The sequence below is a fragment of the Onychostoma macrolepis genome, chromosome 23 (assembly GCF_012432095.1).
Source record: "Onychostoma macrolepis isolate SWU-2019 chromosome 23, ASM1243209v1, whole genome shotgun sequence".
Lineage (NCBI taxonomy): Eukaryota > Metazoa > Chordata > Actinopteri > Cypriniformes > Cyprinidae > Onychostoma > Onychostoma macrolepis.
This window is the reverse complement of record NC_081177.1, coordinates 4,490,536-4,508,637: the sequence shown is the minus strand read 5'-3', so window position 1 is coordinate 4,508,637 and position 18,102 is coordinate 4,490,536. Positions and strand designations below refer to the sequence as shown.

The window sequence follows — 18,102 nt, the reverse complement described above, 5'->3', positions numbered from 1 at the left end:
TATATCCACTCACACAGCTGAATCAAATCTTTTCAGATGAGAGAATTTACCCTCACAAAGGCAAGTGTTTTGTGTGTGAGGGTGTTCCAGCTCTCAAAGCTGTAGATGTCAAGCGTTATAATCAGAGATTGATGCAGTTCGTGAATCTCGAAGCGTTTCAGAGGCGTGTTGTGACACAGACCTGCACCCTGGCACACAACTCCAACATCTCGCTCGCTCTCTGTCTCTTTTATAAAGTTGTTCTGATGAATGCCAGCAGAGCTTTGTGGTAAACCCTTATTCATGACAGTTATTGTGCTTAGATTATTAAGCGAGCAGTATAAGGAAAGAAAAAAAATTGTTGCTTTTTTATTTATTTATATCAATATACAGTAGATTAAAATAGTCTTTTTTGTTGTTTTTCATGTATTGTGACTATGCCAAACACTAATAAATGAATAATAATAATAATAACAATAACAACAACAACAACAACATTATGTATGTTACTTACTCACTTACTTACTAGCCCAAATCCTAAAAGTACCAAGTACAGTTATTATTAATAATAATAATAATAATTATTATTATTATTAATATATTTCTTTATAAGCGTCATGTACAGTAGATTATATATAGATATAAATAATTGTTTTAGTTGTTAATGTATTAATACAATTAAAATAAATGAAACAATAATGTATTGTTATTTATTAATAATAATACAACTAAATGAAATAATACAATTAAATAATGATGTTTGTTTATTTATTTATAAGCATCAATATATATATATATATATATATATATATATATATATATATATATAAAATAGTTTTTTTTATTGTTGTTCTTTGAGCATTGTTATCTTTATTGACTACCCCAAACCCTGAAATTAACAAGTAAATAAATAAATAATAATACTAATTATCATTGTTGTTGTTGTTGTTACCATTTAAAGGGGTGTTTTATTTGTACAAAGTGACTGGAAGACATTTTATTTTTCATGAGAGTTGGTGATTTGAAACTTACTGATGCAACAAAGTTAAACGAAGTTCAAGTTTATGCATATTTGTAATGTAGTGTCATGGTCATTGTGAAATTTTAATCTTCTGCTTAACAGATGCTTTAGCTGAATGCTGAACGCTGAACTCTAACCCCCCTGTTGAGCGACACTCATACACTTAATAACAAGTGTTCGACAGACGTTTGCTGCTCGCTTGCATGTGCTGTGTTCATGACTAGACTAATCAAAGCTGTTCAGAGTGTGCAAGACGAGATGCTCATTTGGTTTGATATCCACATATGTTCCTGTCCTGACTGCTGCTCTGTGTGTGTGTGGTTTTGTGTCTGTGTCTGTGTCTGTGTCTGTGTGTGTGTGTGGTTTTGTGTGTGTGTGGTTTTGTGTGTGTGTGGTTTTGTGTGTGTGTGGTTTTGTGTCTGTGTCTGTGTCTGTGTCTGTGTCTGTGTCTGTGTCTGTGTCTGTGTCTGTGTGTGTGTGTGTGTGTGTGTTTTCAGAGACGTGTGCAGTTAATAACGGAGGCTGTGACAGCACGTGTCATGATGCTGTGACTGGAGTTCGCTGTAGCTGCCCGGTGGGATTCACCTTACAGTCGGACCGCAAGACCTGCAAAGGTACGACCATCCTCTGATATCACAGACAAATGTGTGGGATGCATGAGGCAATAAAATCCCAGCAGATTATAAAACAGGTTTTGAAGGGTCAATGAGAAAATGTAGTTTAACCTGAAAGAGATTAAGATGGATAGACAGATGGGTAGATATGTAGATGGATTGATGGACGAATGGATGGATAGAACAATAGATGGATGAATGGATAGATGGAAGGATGGATGGATTGATGGAGGAATGGATGGATAGAACAATAGATGGATGGATGGATGGATGGATGGATGGATGGACGGGCGGACGGACGGACGGACGGACAGATGAATGGATAAATGGAAGGATGGATGGATTGATGGAGAAATGTATGGATAATCGGTTGGATGCATGGATAGATAAATGGATGGATAGATAGATGGATGGATGGATGGATGGATGGTTAGATGGATTGACAGATGGATGGATGAATGGATGGATGAATTGATAGATAGATGAACAGATGGACACATGGTCAGATAGATGGATAGATGGTTGGATTGGCAGATGGATGGGTGGAAAGATGGACGGACGGACGGACAGACGGACGGACGGACGGACGGACGGATGGATAGATAGATAGATAGATAGATAGATAGATAGATAGATAGATAGATAGATAGATAGATAGATAGATAGAGAAGTGAGGTTCAATGGGCAGAGGACAAATTTTATCATATCTTATTACTTTGCAAAAATGTCATTTCACATGGATAAGGTTTCACATCACGATCAATCCTGGAGCTTTCAGCAGATTTTGAATTCAAAGACAAGAAATCAGAAAACTCCCACTCAGACTCATTATTGCATGCCGTCATTTCTGAATTACCGTAATTATGAGTTCTCAACTTGTAAACAGCGTTCACGTCTTTTGAAGATCTCGTAATTACAAGTTGGGAGTGTTTCATGAAAGCTCAAAGTTCTCCAATGTGACCGCTTTGACGTCATGTAAAAACCTCCAAACGCTTCGGCAGTTAGCGACCGCTACACCTCTATTTCTGTTTATTTCCTATAGTAGAGGATTATTTATTATTTTTACTGCATAAATTGTTTATTTCCTTACATTTCTTTATTCTTAATTCTTTGTTGATATATAGATATAATATATAAGTTTGTATTCATACAAATTTAAATACATTTTATTAATTTCTTTTCTGAGTCTTTTCTTACTGTTACTTTTTATTGTGGGTGAAGCAAAATTATCGGTATTTTAGCTATATTTAAGGCACATATTGCTGCTAGGATGTTTTTTTACAAAATGACAAGCAATCTGATTATTTTTTTATTAAATCTGTGGTCAAAGTGAATTCTTAGGTCAAATTAATTAGTAATAAAAATTATTTTAAAATTAGGTAAATTTTGTTTTGTTTTTAAATTGAGAATTAAATTTTGTAATTATGTGATTGTTTTTGTCTTTTGGTCTTTTGCAGATATTTATTCTTCCTGTGTACGTTTTTTATATATATATATATATATATATATATATATATATATATATATATATATATATATATATATATATATATATATATATATATATATATTTATATATATATATATTTGTATTTATATATATATATATATTTGTATTTATTTATTTATTTTATATGGTTCCTCAATTTCTATACATTTCTATAAAAATGTATATAGAATTTCTTTTGTTTTATTTTCTTTCTTCATAAAGTTAAATGTTTTTCTTCATGATCTCGTAGCCCAGAAAAATGTCAGAAAAAGTGTATATAAATCAACGAGGGAACACGAAAGGGTTTAACGAAGAATAAAAGAGTTTCCGAAAGGGTGAAAAGCAACTGGAAGTGCAGGCTTGTGGGTTCGTGCAGCCAAGACTGGGAGCCTTCGTCGCCTCTAGCGCTCATAACGTTACGCTAACAAGAGCGATAAAAGAACATTGAGTTTTATTAGTTCTGCTGTAGAAGAAACAAAGAAAAACATCCCCAGACAGCACTGGCACGAGAAGACACGGAGCCTCCTTCAGGCCCAGAGCGAGAGTTTCTTCTGCTCCTAATGCCATTATTTTCTCCAGATGATGCAGCCTCTCTCTGAGATGAACGCCTCATTTACTCGGATGATTCAGCTGTAATCAGAAACATCCAGTGCAGCTCAATCAAAGCCCATGGAAAGCAGGACAAGCTGATGATATATTGATCCCCGATTCCGAGAGAACGGGCCTGAGGAGACGCGATCCTGAAAGACTTCTTCCTGTCGGAGTCCCGCAGCGATTCTGAAGCCGCACATTCGCTCCATGTGTGTCCGGCACAATCCACTCGTCCTCTCGCTTTCGCTCCTTTCTCTTATTCTCTCCTCATTTCTTGTCCGCGTGTCTCATTTTCTCATTTCTGTAGCTCAAACGATGGAGATCGGCGCTAGCAATGCCGAGGTCATGGGTTCAACTCCCAGAAAATACAAAAACTGATGTAAACCCGATGCAATGGAAGGATAAAAGCATCTGCAAAATGCGTAAATGTAATCGTCTTAGATTTTAGAGGATTGCTTGTTTAATATCACAGACTTAACATTTGGACTCAAATATGTTGCTTCATAAAATAGTGAATTTCTCGGCTGAAAGGAAATGAACAATATTTAAGACACTTAACGCTCCTAGGATTCAAGCAGGGTCTGCCTTTTACAAAATGACAAGCAGTCTGATTATGTTTAATTAAGTCTGCGGTCGAGGTGAATTCTTAGGTGAAATTTATTAGGAGTAAAATGTGTTTTAATTTTCTGATGACATGAAATTACTTTTAATAGTTGCTTTTTAAATTGAAGAGCTAAATTATGTGATTATGTGGCTGTTATTGTTAAGTTATTTTCTGTAATTTATAATTTTTCTTATAAATCAAATAAACTAAGAATTATTTGATTTTATAAGTTTCTCCGATTTGTATACATTTCTATACACTTTCTATAAAAATATATTCTTTTCTTTTCTTTTCTTTCCTTTTTCTATAACTTTTTTAAAATGGAGAATACATTTATTTGATTGAAGTCTTGAAGTCTTTTGTATTTATTCATTATTTTTATGCTATAAACAGAAGTTTTTTTTAAATGTGAAATGTGTTTAATGTTGTAAGGTTCCCCAAATTGTTAAAGTTTCTGTAACGTTTCTGTATGAAAGAATTTTTTCTTTTTGTTTTCTCCCTCTCTTCTTCTGATTCAAACGGTAAGCTGATAGTTTAAGCCCAGACAAATCTGTCATGTTTATGGTCAGTCACCCCTTTTACCTTTTGATTACTTCACATGAATCCTCCGCTGCTGGTTTGAATCACGGTGAACTGAAGGGAACAGGACTAATCCAGTGCATGTGTAACTCTCTCTCTCTCTCTCTCTCGGTACAGACATTGACGAATGCCGCATGAACAACGGCGGGTGTGACCATGTGTGCAGAAACACGGTTGGCAGCTTCGAATGCAGCTGTAAGAAAGGATACAAACTTCTGACCAATGAGAGGACGTGCCAAGGTAAACTAACCAATGAAAATGTCTTTGTTAACGCATAAACCTGTACAGAACATTGACCAATCATATCGTTTGAAGAAGGTTTAGATTTTGTTCTGCTGGAAAACAAGACAAAAATGCAAAAGAGGTTCTGGTGTGCTGGACTGTTTCTCTGCTGCTGGACTGTTTGTGATCCAGCTGGATTTATTAGGTTAGTTTGGTCATCCCACCGGGAACATTTAAGGTAACACCAGTCTTATAAACGCACACCTCCAGACACCCCTTGCTGGTGTTTGAAACGCTCTCATCGATCGACACTGTTACACACACCAGGCCTGGGAATATTTCTGGAAACAATGCTTTGGTGTCAGTCTATTCGGTTTCTCACTATAGAGATCTCATCACAGCATCAGTTCAACCGTATCTGAGCCAAACACACGTGTTTAGCTTCCATAATGTAGTGTATTTTAGTTATAAAATATACATATTACACAGTTTTGGAATTGAATATACACATGTGGTCAGAATTGTTGGTACCCTTGGTAAATATGATCAAAAAAGGCCTTGAAAATAAATCTGCATTGTTAATCCTTTTGATCTTTTATTTTCAAAATTCACAAAAATCTAACCTTTCATTGGAGAATAAGAACTTAAAATCTTTTATTCAATACTTTTTGAGACCTCCATTTGCCAAAAGAATAGTCCCGAGTTTTCCTTCATCCAGAATCACTCCAGACCCTTCAGATTCCCAGCTCCATGACGGTGCTTCTCCTCTTCAGTTCACCCCATGGCCGTAGCCAGGCTTTGAAAATTTGTGAGGTCCGGGGTGGTGTTGAAGAATTGTGCTATAATAACCCCTACAAATACAACTCATTATATACATTATAAACACTTTAAAAGAGACAGACATGTAGATGTTTGCGAAAGATAATTTCTCTGTTTTAGAGGGACGATCATTTTTAAATCATATCCTATTTATTGCATCAAAAATTGTTTACTGTGGGGTGGATAATTTTATCAGTTGCTTATTATTCATGCAACAAATACATATTACTGTTGTAGTTTTAATTAATAATCATTGCTGTAAAGATGATAACTTTGTCTAGTGCTCTTATGAATGTTTTTAGCATAACTTTGTGAAAATGTAGGTTTAGGCGTAGGGATACGGTTAGGTCTATGTTTTTGGGCAGTAATGTTGTTCCAGGATCAACAAAAGATGTTGATCCAGGATCATGTCTGACTTGGCAAAAATCAAGTGCCGGTGATGCAGTGTTGCCAGATATTGCCATTAAAACAAACAAAAACAGAAAAATAGATAAAAAATAAACTGAAATTATTTCAAATATTTTGCAAATAAGATAAGATAAAGAGATTGCTGACCCTAAACTGAAATTTCCCACTTTATTAACTTTTTAAAGTGTCAAATTAAGTGGAGAAGACAAGTCCAAAAATGCTTATAATAGCTGGATCTGGCAGCATCTGCGCCCGCGCCCTCAATCTCAGCTCTCTCAAGTCTCGTTCACTCCAGTAGTGTCTGGCAGCGATCATTTTCATACCACGGATGCTAAACATTCTTGCAAACAGTCTTTAAATTATACATGTCGTGTAGACATTCATATGAGGAGTTTTAAACAGCAAATTAGTCATTCGTAGAACAAATTTCATTTGTGAACATGAAAAATTTACCGAGGTCCAAACCTCGGTAACCTCATAGCTGGCTACGGGCCTGTGTGTGATCCTTGAAGAGTCTTTGGCCACTCAGACTCTCCTCCTCACCGTGCATTAGGACGATATAGACACACGTCCTCTTCCAGGCAGATTCATAACATTTTCTGTTGATTGGAAATTCTTAAAGGGTTACTCCACCCCAAAATGAAAATTTTGTTATTAATCACTTACCCACATGTCGTTCCAAACCCGTAAAAGCTTTGTTCGTCTTCGGAACACAATTTAAGATATTTTGGATGAAAACCGGGAGGTGACTGTCCCATTGACTGCCAAGTAAATAACACTGTCAAGGTCCAGAAAAGTATAAAAGACATCGTCAAAATCAACCTGATCTCACAGAATTCCGTGTAATGTTCACGGACTTAATTAACCCCGAATCTGTGGTGGCATCACGGAATCGCCGAAAATTCCGTGCTGGGCTCACAGAAGGCATCAGCCATGGTCCATGCACGGATTCACTGGTTCAACACCAGCGCTGCATCGGACCACGTAAAAAGAGTGACTCCGATGCAGTTATACTTTCACTGGAGTACCTGACCGCACCCCTACCCTAAACCTACCCAGTTCTGAACAATAATGATGACGATACATTTCCCAGTATTGCGTCAGCATATTGATGCTAAGGGTTTCCGTGCATGGAGCACGGCTGATGCCTGTCACTGACTTACATTGGTATCACTTCTGTGAGCCCATCACGGAATTTTTTCTGTGAGCCCATCACGGAATTTTCGGCGATTCCGTGATGCCACCACAGATTCGGAGGTTAATTAAGTCCGTGTGAGATCATGTTGGTCAAAATAGTCCATCTGCCATCAGTGGTTCAATCTGACTATTATGAAGCGACGAGAATACTTTTTGTAGACAAAGAAAACAAAAATAATGACTTTATTCAACAATTGTCTCCTGTGTGTCAGTGTAGCGCCATTTTGGAGAGTATCCGCTGGACGCAAACTGCGTACGCTGTTCTGTGTCAGCCGCAGCACACGGATATGTTTTCTACATTTGTTTACACTTTGATTTGAATGAAAACAGCGTATCTGTGTGGTGCACTATTTTGATGATGTCTTTCATTCTTTTCTGGGCCTTGACAGTGGTATTTATTTGGCAGTCAATGGGACAGTCACAAGCCTCCAGGTTCTCATCCAAAAAATTATTTTGTGTTCCGAAGACGAACGAAGCTTTTACAGAAATATTTTATATAATTACTGAAATAAATGAACTTTTCCACAACATTCTAATTTATTGAGATGCACCTGTATATATATATTGTTGAGTCTGACTTCATGTGATGTTCCTTTTCTGTGTTTTTCTTTTTCTCATATGGGCTGAGTGTGGGAACAGTCTTTGCTCAGCACTTTGGCTGCAGCGTGGGCATCTCCTCCTGTCTGCTAAAATGCCATAACCATTGTTGTAAGGAATGTCAGAATGTCAAGTGATAAAATAATCCATGACCTTTTGCCCTCGTTTACAATACACTCCAGAACTGGAGAAAACTGAACAGTCTGGCTGCTTTATACTGGAGGTTTTCATCACTGTTATTTTTGCTCATACTTATTTGTAGGAGTTTGTTCAATTATCTTAAGCACTTTAGCAAGTCAAGTCACCTTTATTTCTATAGCACTTCATACAATACAGATTGTTTCAAAGTAGCTGTATGCTGATAAACAGCAAAAAAAGAAGAATCAATGATGGAAACTTCATCAAATATGAGACAAATATTCAAAGTCAGCTGTAAAGCAGCGCTAAAAAAAGACAGTAGTGTTATTATTCAGCTTAATTCTCATCCAATAATGTCAATGCTATCAAATCCATAATATTACTTATGTATTAAGTATTATTAATATTAAGTATCTAAGAGTGCATGTGACATTATGTGCATGAATTATTCATTTTTACTTTCATGTTATTGATGAACTATAAAGCAGTAGAGATCTAAGACTCAAAGTCTGATATTATAATATGATCTCATGAATAATTGTAACCTCAGTTATATTATTTAGAAAGTATAATGCATTAAAACACATGACTTTAAATATTATAATGCATTTTAACTACAATTATTTATGAAAATATATAATGCACTACAACATAGTGTACATTATGAATACCTTTTATAATGCATTAAGCACAAAGGTTTTAAGTAAAGTGTTAGAATTGTTTTTCTTATTTAAAGCATAAAAACAAGACTCCTGTCATTTTGCTTCTCATGTAAATCGCTTTAAGAATCTTTAGATGTTTACAATAAAATCATTTTTGCATTGTGAGAGCTCTCGATGAATGGCAAAGCATACATAGCATGCATAGAAATCCCTTTTGGTGTGGAAAAATCTATAACCTGTTGTGCATTTGCAAAATAATCATTCCATCAGTCCTATAAATCAGACTGCGTAGTCGTCTATGCTTATCCTCCAGGAAACGAGACGCTGGCGCTGAGTGAGTGCTGAGGCTGAAGCGTGTAAACAGACTGTTTGTTCTATCTGAGGATTAACAGCCTCAGTGTTCCCCTGCTGTCATCAGCCCAGTGACGGGACGCGTCCTTCAACACCTCTCCGAAAGCCTGGAGACATTCCTGGCTCTCCTAAGAGCTTTCTGAGGTGTGTTTAGGGGGATGTGTTATCAGATCCCCAGTATTCTGGAGGTGGGAGTCGCTGATAAAGCCTGTATCTGCGCTCTATAAACAGAGCAGCTGTCATTTCGCTCTCACAATGCCATTGTTTCAAGCTGTGAGATTAAGTGGGACCTGCATGCCCGGGTCTATAGGGGTGAAAAAGTCAGAATATCTCACTTGTTGTTTTGTTAGGGGGCATTTACTTTTGCTCATTCTCGGGGTTGGCTCGTAACTCGCAAATCATGCCGAGACGTGTGCTATTATTTGTCTAAGTGATCGGACTTATGATTTTCGTCAGGCAGATGATAAAACTGATGTCAAAACCCAACAGAATTGTACTGAAAGAAGGACCAAACCTTAATAAAGACCCTGAACACCCCAGCAACCAAATAGCAATGATCCAAGACATTTAATAATATTATTGATTTGATGCCACTGGCAATATTGGATGAAAACAAAACTAAGCTGAATAATGACACTGTTGTTTTCTGTAGAGCTTCTTAAAGCTGAATCAAATGAAGATACAATTACTTGAGAAGTAAAATTACATGGAAGAAATACATAAAAATAAATTACATTTAATGAAAAAGATAACAAAATGAAGTGACTTTTATGTTTAAAACAACAACAAAAAAAAGTCTGCCAGTTGCATGTTTTTCTTACTCCATTGGTTGATATGAAGCATAACATTTTGATAACATTTTCAGAAAACAAGTTTATTTTCTTAACCATCTGGTGCTGTTTGGTCACACACACACACACACACACACACTAATATATTTATTAGGGTGGCCCTTATTTTTGGACTTTGACATCTTCTGCTCTCACCCTCCCACTCAGCTCTCCTTAATGAGAAATGGAAACAAACTTGGACTACGTTTGAGGTGTGCTCAACAAAGTTGAAATTCTTAATATAGTCTTAATGACCATAACAGCATGTAATTAATAATTATACAACACCATTAGTAAAGTCTGAATTAGGTTAAAAACGAGAACACAGAACAGTGTTGTTAGTCTTAAAATGTTAAATTACATTGGCACCGATAGCTTTGTGGGCAGCGTGCTGACATGTACTGCAGGTGTCCCGAGTTGGCTGTACTCTTGGATACACCTCTTTCTTGCATTTTCATTGTTTGCCCAGGTACCAGGATCTTCATTTAGGAATGAACACTGTTAACGAAGAAGATACGATTGTTCTGCCATTGTCGTGACGTGTTGCCAAGTATTGTGACCCATACTTAATTAATTTCTGCTCTGCATTTAACCCATCTAAGTGCACACAGCTGGGGATTCAGTGTCTTGCTCAAGGGTCTCACCTCAGTCGTGGTACTGAGGGTAGAAGAGAGCACTGATCATTCACTCCCCTGCTGATACCGAGACTCGAACCCATGACCTTCAGGTTACAAGTCTGACTCTCCAACCATTAAGCCACAACTGCCCCTCATCTCTGATATCAGAAACAGACAGAATTTTATCTGTGAACAAAAACTTTGCTAATATCACCAATCAGCTCTTGAAGTACCCGTTGATAAAAAGAGCACACCCTAAATCACAAATTATCTGGATGGAATTTTGCATACATTACTTACTTCTAGTGGAGAAACAATTGAGGAGGTGAGAGAATTTTTTTTTTTTTTACTTCAACGGAATGGTAAGAAACTTGGTAAAGGTTTTGGCACTTGCTGTATGAACAAAAATCTTTAAAAGATGCCATGGTCAAAATCATGTATTCAAGAAAAAATAGTCACACTTGTAGTTGTACTGCATCGGAAATGAATGGGAAGCAAATTTCATCTAGTGGAAACGTTTGGTACTGCACTCAAACTAAATCTTACTGAAAGCTCATTTTTTGAGATATCAACCTCAAATTTGGAACACAACTTGTTTAGATGGCTTTGATTTTCATGTAGTTTTAGAGTAAAACATGCTTTTGAAAAAAATTACATTTAATATTAAATTTAAAATTGTATTTTTGTGCAATTTTATTATAATAAACTTTTATAACTTTTTGTCTGTCTTTTTTTTCCACTTAAACACTAATCTGCCAAGTGCCTTCTTTAAAAAGGGACCAAAATTAAGTCTGTACTACAAAGCATTTAAGATTTACAACAGTGCATTTAATTTTCAGGCCTACTGCATGCTCAAAAAGTGGTTAACAGGCAATAAATGGATCATAACTATTTCATAAATATAATTTAGCACCATATAATCCCCTAAAAATAGAAAATATTAAATAAAAGCATTATTGAACTAAAATATAGTACATTCATTTAATTGAAATTCACTATATTTCATTGAAAAATAATGAATTATTGATGAATTTTGCCTCTCAAGTAATTTTTTCGTGATTTAAGAATGTTTAGATATTTGTACTGGAAAACCAGTTAAAATTGCTGAGAATTAAAATGATTTCTTGGAGTGCAAGTACCAAATCATGAGTCTTAGAACTTTCATCAATAATTTGAAACTAAAAAATAATTAATTAATGAGAACAAAACTTGAACTGAATTGAGCTGGATAATGAAACTATTGTCTTCTGTAGAGCTGCTTTATAGCCGGATCAAATTTGTTTCATAATTATTGAACTCTGCAACAATAAATGTTATTAAACTGAACTGAATCAACATTGAACTGAGCTGAAGAACAACACTATTACATTCTGTAGAGCTGCTTTATAGTTGAAATGAGTTTGTTTCATAACTAATGACCTTTGTATTGACACTTGTTCTTGTTCTTGTTCGTTTATTTATATAGCACAATTTAATACAACACCAGGTTGCCCAAAGTGCTTCACAATATCACAGCTAATTTACATAAAAACAACCATAATCACAAATGACAACACACATTACATAACAATATAAACACATTTCAAATAACTAAACCTGCTCTACAACAACTCCTCATTAGTCTTTAAAAGATGTGCTTGACATGACACTGATGAGCTAAATTACTGTAAAGCTGCTTTGAAACAATATGTATTGTATAAAATGCTGCATAAATAAATATGATTTCACCCTAGCAACTGCATAGCAACACCCTTGCAATCTCTTGGCATCATGGCAATGGATTTGCATGGACAAGCACCGCTCACTTATTCCTTAGAAAATCTTGTTAATGTTTCTAATATAAATAACCCCCTTGATTCTGCTCTTTCTGTTGACTATTCCAAGTGTTGTTTTTTTTTTTTTTGTTTTTCACGGTACCCACTTAGCACAGAGAACTGAAATGTGTGATGAAAGAATGAGGGAATGCAGCGCTGCACGTACACACACACCTGCTGTCAGAGCCGCATACTAACGTCCCAAACACTCTAAAAATACACTTCATGGCATCTTAGCAACACAGCCTGACCTTCAAAAAATACTTTTTTATATTTAAAACCTGTTGTTTTAAATCTGAGGTAAGAGTATAATTGGGTAGTTGGCAAATAACATTTTATTCAGCACTCTATTTTAGGTGCTAAAACTGGTCAAAGTTTCTTTTTTCCATTTATTTCTAGTCACCTTTTGGTGACTCAACCTGTCAAAATTCTGGACACATTTACAATAAGAAAAATGCTTAAAATAGCTTTAGATGAAATATAGCTTGTCACACTGACAGCCCAAAAGTCCATGCACTGCAAAAAATGATTTTCCTCCGTATTTTTGTCACGTTCCAGTACAAAAACCGAATTTTAAATCAAGATACATTTACTTGAGAAGTAAAATTACTTAAGATATTATGTAAATGATGTCACTTTATGCTTAAATCAAGAATATCTGCCAATGGGTTCAGAAAACATAAATTTAATTTTCTGACCCCACTGGCAGATTTTTTTATTCATGTTCAGCACAAAGTCACTTAATGTTGACCGATTTTTCTGAAAACAAGACTGTGCTTCTTTTTATTTTGCCTCTCAAGTACTTGTTACTTAATTTAACCCCCTGCTGCACGCATGGCAGTTAGAAATGACTGAAACATTTTTATGTCAATGAAATTAGTGTACTATATTTTAGTTTGATAATGTTTTTTATTTAAAGTTTTGTATTTTTAAGGGATTTTATGGCACTAAATTATATTTATGAAGCAATCCATTTATTACCTGTTAACCACTTTTTGAGCACAGATAAAAAAAAATGTTATGCTTTGGAGCAGAGACATAAGTTTGGTCTTTTTTTAAAGAAGGTACCTGGCAGATTTAAAAAAATAAAAAATAAAAAAATAAAAAATTATATAGGTTTATTCTTATTATGAAAAATGCACCAATAGTATATGATATGAAAAATGAAATATGTATTTTTCAAAACATGTTTTACTCTAAAACTGTGAGAATATCAAAGCTATAATTTTAAACAAGTTGTGCCAAATTTGAGGTTTATATCGCAAATATTGAGCATTCGGCAAGGTTTTGTTTTAGGCACAGTACCAAACATTTCCACCTGATGAAATTCACTTCCCATTTACACTGATGAGCTACTGCATTATATGACCACCTATCTAATAACTTGTAGGACCTCATTTGTGACCCTGCACCACAAAACTAGTCATAAGTCGCACATATATATTTGTTGTAATAGCCAACAATGCATTGTATGGGTCAAAATTATCGATTTTTTTGTTGTTGTTGCCAAAACTCATTAGGATATTAAGTAAAGATCATGTTCTATGAAGATATTTTGTAAATTTCCTACTGTAAATATATCAAAACTCTGAAGCATGTCTAAAGGACAACTCAAAAGCATGTCTAAGGACTTCATTTAGACAACTTCAAAGGTGATTTTCTCAATATTTAGATTTTTTTTGCACGCTCAGATTCCAGATTTTCAAATAGTTGTATCTCAGCCAGATATTGTCCAATCCTAACAAATAGGGATGCTCAGATCAAGATTTTTGCAGCCGATACAGAGTACTGATTTCTTTTCATGGTGATCGGCCGATACCGATACCGATACCGATGCCGATTCTGATGCTTCAAGCTTTATGTAACATATGTAATAATGTCTTTTAATATTAATTTAAATGGTGTTTATGCATAATATCCTCTAATATTTTTATCTAAAGCCAAACGCGCTTTATTCAACCGTGCCCTTTCTCTCTCTCTCCGGACGCGCCAAGTTTAAGAGCTGCGATGATGCGGTTATTCTAACAACAACAGAAACACGGTGAGCAGCAAAAAATGATAGATTACTTTCACTAAAACACAGCAGAAAACAACAATGCTGCAAATATAGTTATTTTTCTTTCTTTCTATCTATATTTATCTATTTTTTTTTAGGTTTTGTTCTGTCCTCCACGCTGGCAACTCACAAAAGACTATTTTTAGCCAAGCAGCGCGGAGAGCCGTGGCTGGTATAAACACAAGCACTGACTGCGGCCACGATCAGCTCCGGCGTGCAGTGATGCACAGATCAGCTCTAACGTCACTGAATCTGCTGTTAAAAAATATGCATTCAATCATCATGCAAAACATACACGACAAATAACAAATTTTTCATTGTTTCTCAAAACATTTTCACACCAGCAATGATATGACTGCGGCGCCAAATCATTTATGTTCTCACGCATTGACGTCATCAAATTGCGATCGGTACGTGAGATTGGCCAAATTATGACCGATCGAGTCAAAAAATGTAATTATCGGCTGATACCGATCTCCGGCCGATCGATCGGAGTATCCCTACTAGCAAACCCTACATCAATGGAAAGCTTATTTATTCAGCTTTCGGATGATGTATAAATCTCAATTTCAAAAAATGTACCCTTATGACTGGTTTTATGGTCCATTTAGCCCACAAAACCGCATCCACGCTGCGAGGCATTGATTCAACGAGGTGGCAATAGGTCTCCTGGGTTATCTGGTACTATAATGTCAACAGCAGGTCCTCCAGTTCCTGTAAATTGTGGAGATATGGTGATAGCCTGAATCTATTTCTCGATTGGGTTTACGTAAGGTGAATTTGGAGGCCAAGGCATTAACATAAATTTACGATCATGTTCCTCGAACCTTTCCTTGACGATTCTGGCAGCATTATCCTGCTGGTAATGGCTATCACCGGCAAGGAACACAGTTGCCGCAAATGGGTGCACCTGGTCTGCAATGATGTTCGGATACCTGACAGCTGTCAGGGATTGTGCTGTCGGGATAATGGGGCCTGAGAAAACATCGCCCACAGAATAACGCCACCTGTATCTGCCCCACAATGCATCCAGGTGCCATAGCCTCTGTTGGTAATCAGCATATCCACGCTCAGCCATTGACGTGATGCACCAGGAATCTTGATTCGTCACACCAGGCCACTTTCTTCCAATCATCCACAGTCCAGTCTCAATGATCTTGGGCCCCATTTCATGAGTTGTTGGTGATTGCGTGCAGTTAGCATGGGGAAGGTGGGCTATGAGGGCTGAGATGAACTGTGTGCTGTGACACATTGCCCTGCAGTTGTAGCTGCTGGTGATTTGTCGCACTGTGGCCCAACGGTCGCTGTGAACAATGGCTGGATGACGGTTCGTCATTTGGCCATTCGTGCACCACTTTTGAAACATACTCACTACAGCAGCACGTGAATTACCTACAAGGTGTGTCGTTTCCAAGATCGAAATTTCGACGTGCCATGCCATCACAATTTGTCCTTTATCAAACTGATAAATTGGCAGCTTGAATCAAGTCCATGATTTATTTTATTTTGTGTATGTGTGTGTGTGTTTGTGAGTGTTTTACATAGCAAGTGCCAAAACCTTTACCAAGTTTCATACCATTCCGATAAATAAAAAAATTTTTTTTATCAAAAATGACCAAACAGCATATTATGAATGTTCTGATATTTCTACTGGAACACAAGACACAAATACTAAGATAGAACATCATTTTTGCAGTCTGCTGATTGTTTTGCCTTCAGTTACCATTGGAAAAGAAATTAAATCTGGCTTTTTACACTAAATCCTGGCAGTGTTGAGTCTCATGGGTATCAGAGGATGCATGTTGGGTTATTCATTGTTGTCTCTGGAGTCTATAAAGTCCTTCAGTGTTATTCTCCTGCTGAGGCGTTGAGTGATATCCCCCCCACTGCACTCGCATCCAATCCCAGAAGTGATGTTCACCAAAGGCAAGAAACAGTGCAGACATCAGCAGGGCGATTTGTTAGATTGAACAAGAGTTTCTGGGGCATGTATTGATTGTGTAACCTTCATTTATGGAGCTGTGCTGACTGATGAAGCTGCTTCTTGATGCCACACTTTGAGGTAACCTGAGGACGATGTGGCCTGAACTGATCCACCAAAATGCTAAAAGCTTGTTAATAAGCTCATTCACACACAAACTGTAAAAAAAAAAAAAAAGTACTTGTCAACAGAAATGGGAATCCGTGTTGACAAAAACACAAAATTTAAAATTTAGAAAAATGAAAACATTTTAAGGTTGAAATATGAGCTGGACAGAGATGAGGTGTACAGGGAACTTCTGCAGTAATGAGTGAAGTGGCAGTCAACAGAATCCAGGGGCCGACCCCAAATGGTCTTAAATTACAACACATTCCGTAATACGGCAGACGGGGGAGCGTTTAAGGCTAAATCATTCCCATATGTTCTGAGGAAATAAGGATGAGGGGTTTAAATACCTCAGCTCTAGCCAGGTAATGTGTGTTAATGAACAGCAGAAGGTTTATTGAGACCTAATTGGGGATTCCACTGAAATGATTGACGTCAGATGGAGCACCACATGGTACTGTTCATCATGGCTTCCAGTTTTCCACCTACAGTGTGAATTCAATAGTTCTCATGTGAATAAATGTGTTTGTGTTTCTTGTTTCTGCAGATATAGATGAGTGTTCATTCGACCGGGCGTGTGACCACACATGTGTGAACTCACCTGGAAGTTTCCAGTGCTACTGCCACAAAGGTTACGTCCTGTACGGCGTGGCTCACTGTGGAGGTAAGCCATGCATTATGGGAGTTTCTGTGTTGCAAGAACAATGTCCATTTCCTCTGCAGTAAAGAAACGTCTAATAGAAAACTCATGTTGGTAAACCCACTAGCTCTTCTTGGTAGGACCTTGGGCAAACACATCCAATGAAAACTGAGACTTTCCTATATAAATGCTCTCCAGTTTCCTCTGGCAGCAATCGGGACCCTAAACAAATCTGTAAAGGTTATTCTGAGGTTTGTATCCACCTTATTTTGCAACCAAGCTATTTTCTTTGAATGTGCAAGACTTCCGATTCATTAGCCGCTATAGAAGCACAGTAAACTGTATAAACCAGTGTGTTTATGATTATGATAATAGTTTATAAAGCAGCACAACAGACTGTTTTTGTAAAGGTAAAATAACTAGAAGTGAATGACAGTGGAAGTCTTGCACATTAAAGTTACAAATAGGCTTGCACACTTATGTTGTGGTGGATAAGGCACTAGCTGGAACCTAGATGTTTCAGGCATATCTTTGAAATAATGGGTACTTGTTACTTTTGGATATCCAGGAAAGTCTTATAATAATATAATCAATTTCAGCTAAACCCAGTGCTAAAAGCCATGGTTATCATGTCAGTCAGATGGTTTCTTCCCATCTAAGTGCGGCTCTCAGCCAGAATAAGCTGCATCAGTGAACCTTGTTTCAGGGTTGATTGAGCAGATGAGGACTCATTTAGTGGTGGGTGTGTCTAACTATTGTTGAGAGGACCAGAAATAATGAATGTATCT

General features: G+C 36.6%; 1 protein-coding gene across 7 annotated transcripts in view; it reads left to right on the top strand.

Annotated features, from left to right (window-relative positions):
• The window catches only part of scube3 (signal peptide, CUB domain, EGF-like 3), a 116,235-nt gene that overhangs the window by 82,651 nt on the left and 15,482 nt on the right, over nucleotides 1–18,102 (top strand). For 5 of the 7 annotated variants that reach the window (XM_058764216.1, XM_058764220.1, XM_058764217.1 and 2 more), the window contains 3 exons: nucleotides 1,498–1,614; nucleotides 4,995–5,117; nucleotides 17,222–17,338. In XM_058764216.1, the coding sequence (XP_058620199.1) occupies nucleotides 1,498–1,614; nucleotides 4,995–5,117; nucleotides 17,222–17,338 (357 nt within the window). The remainder of the gene's footprint in view (nucleotides 1–1,497; nucleotides 1,615–4,994; nucleotides 5,118–17,221; nucleotides 17,339–18,102) is intronic. The other 2 variants (XM_058764221.1, XM_058764218.1) reach the window with 1 other exon arrangement.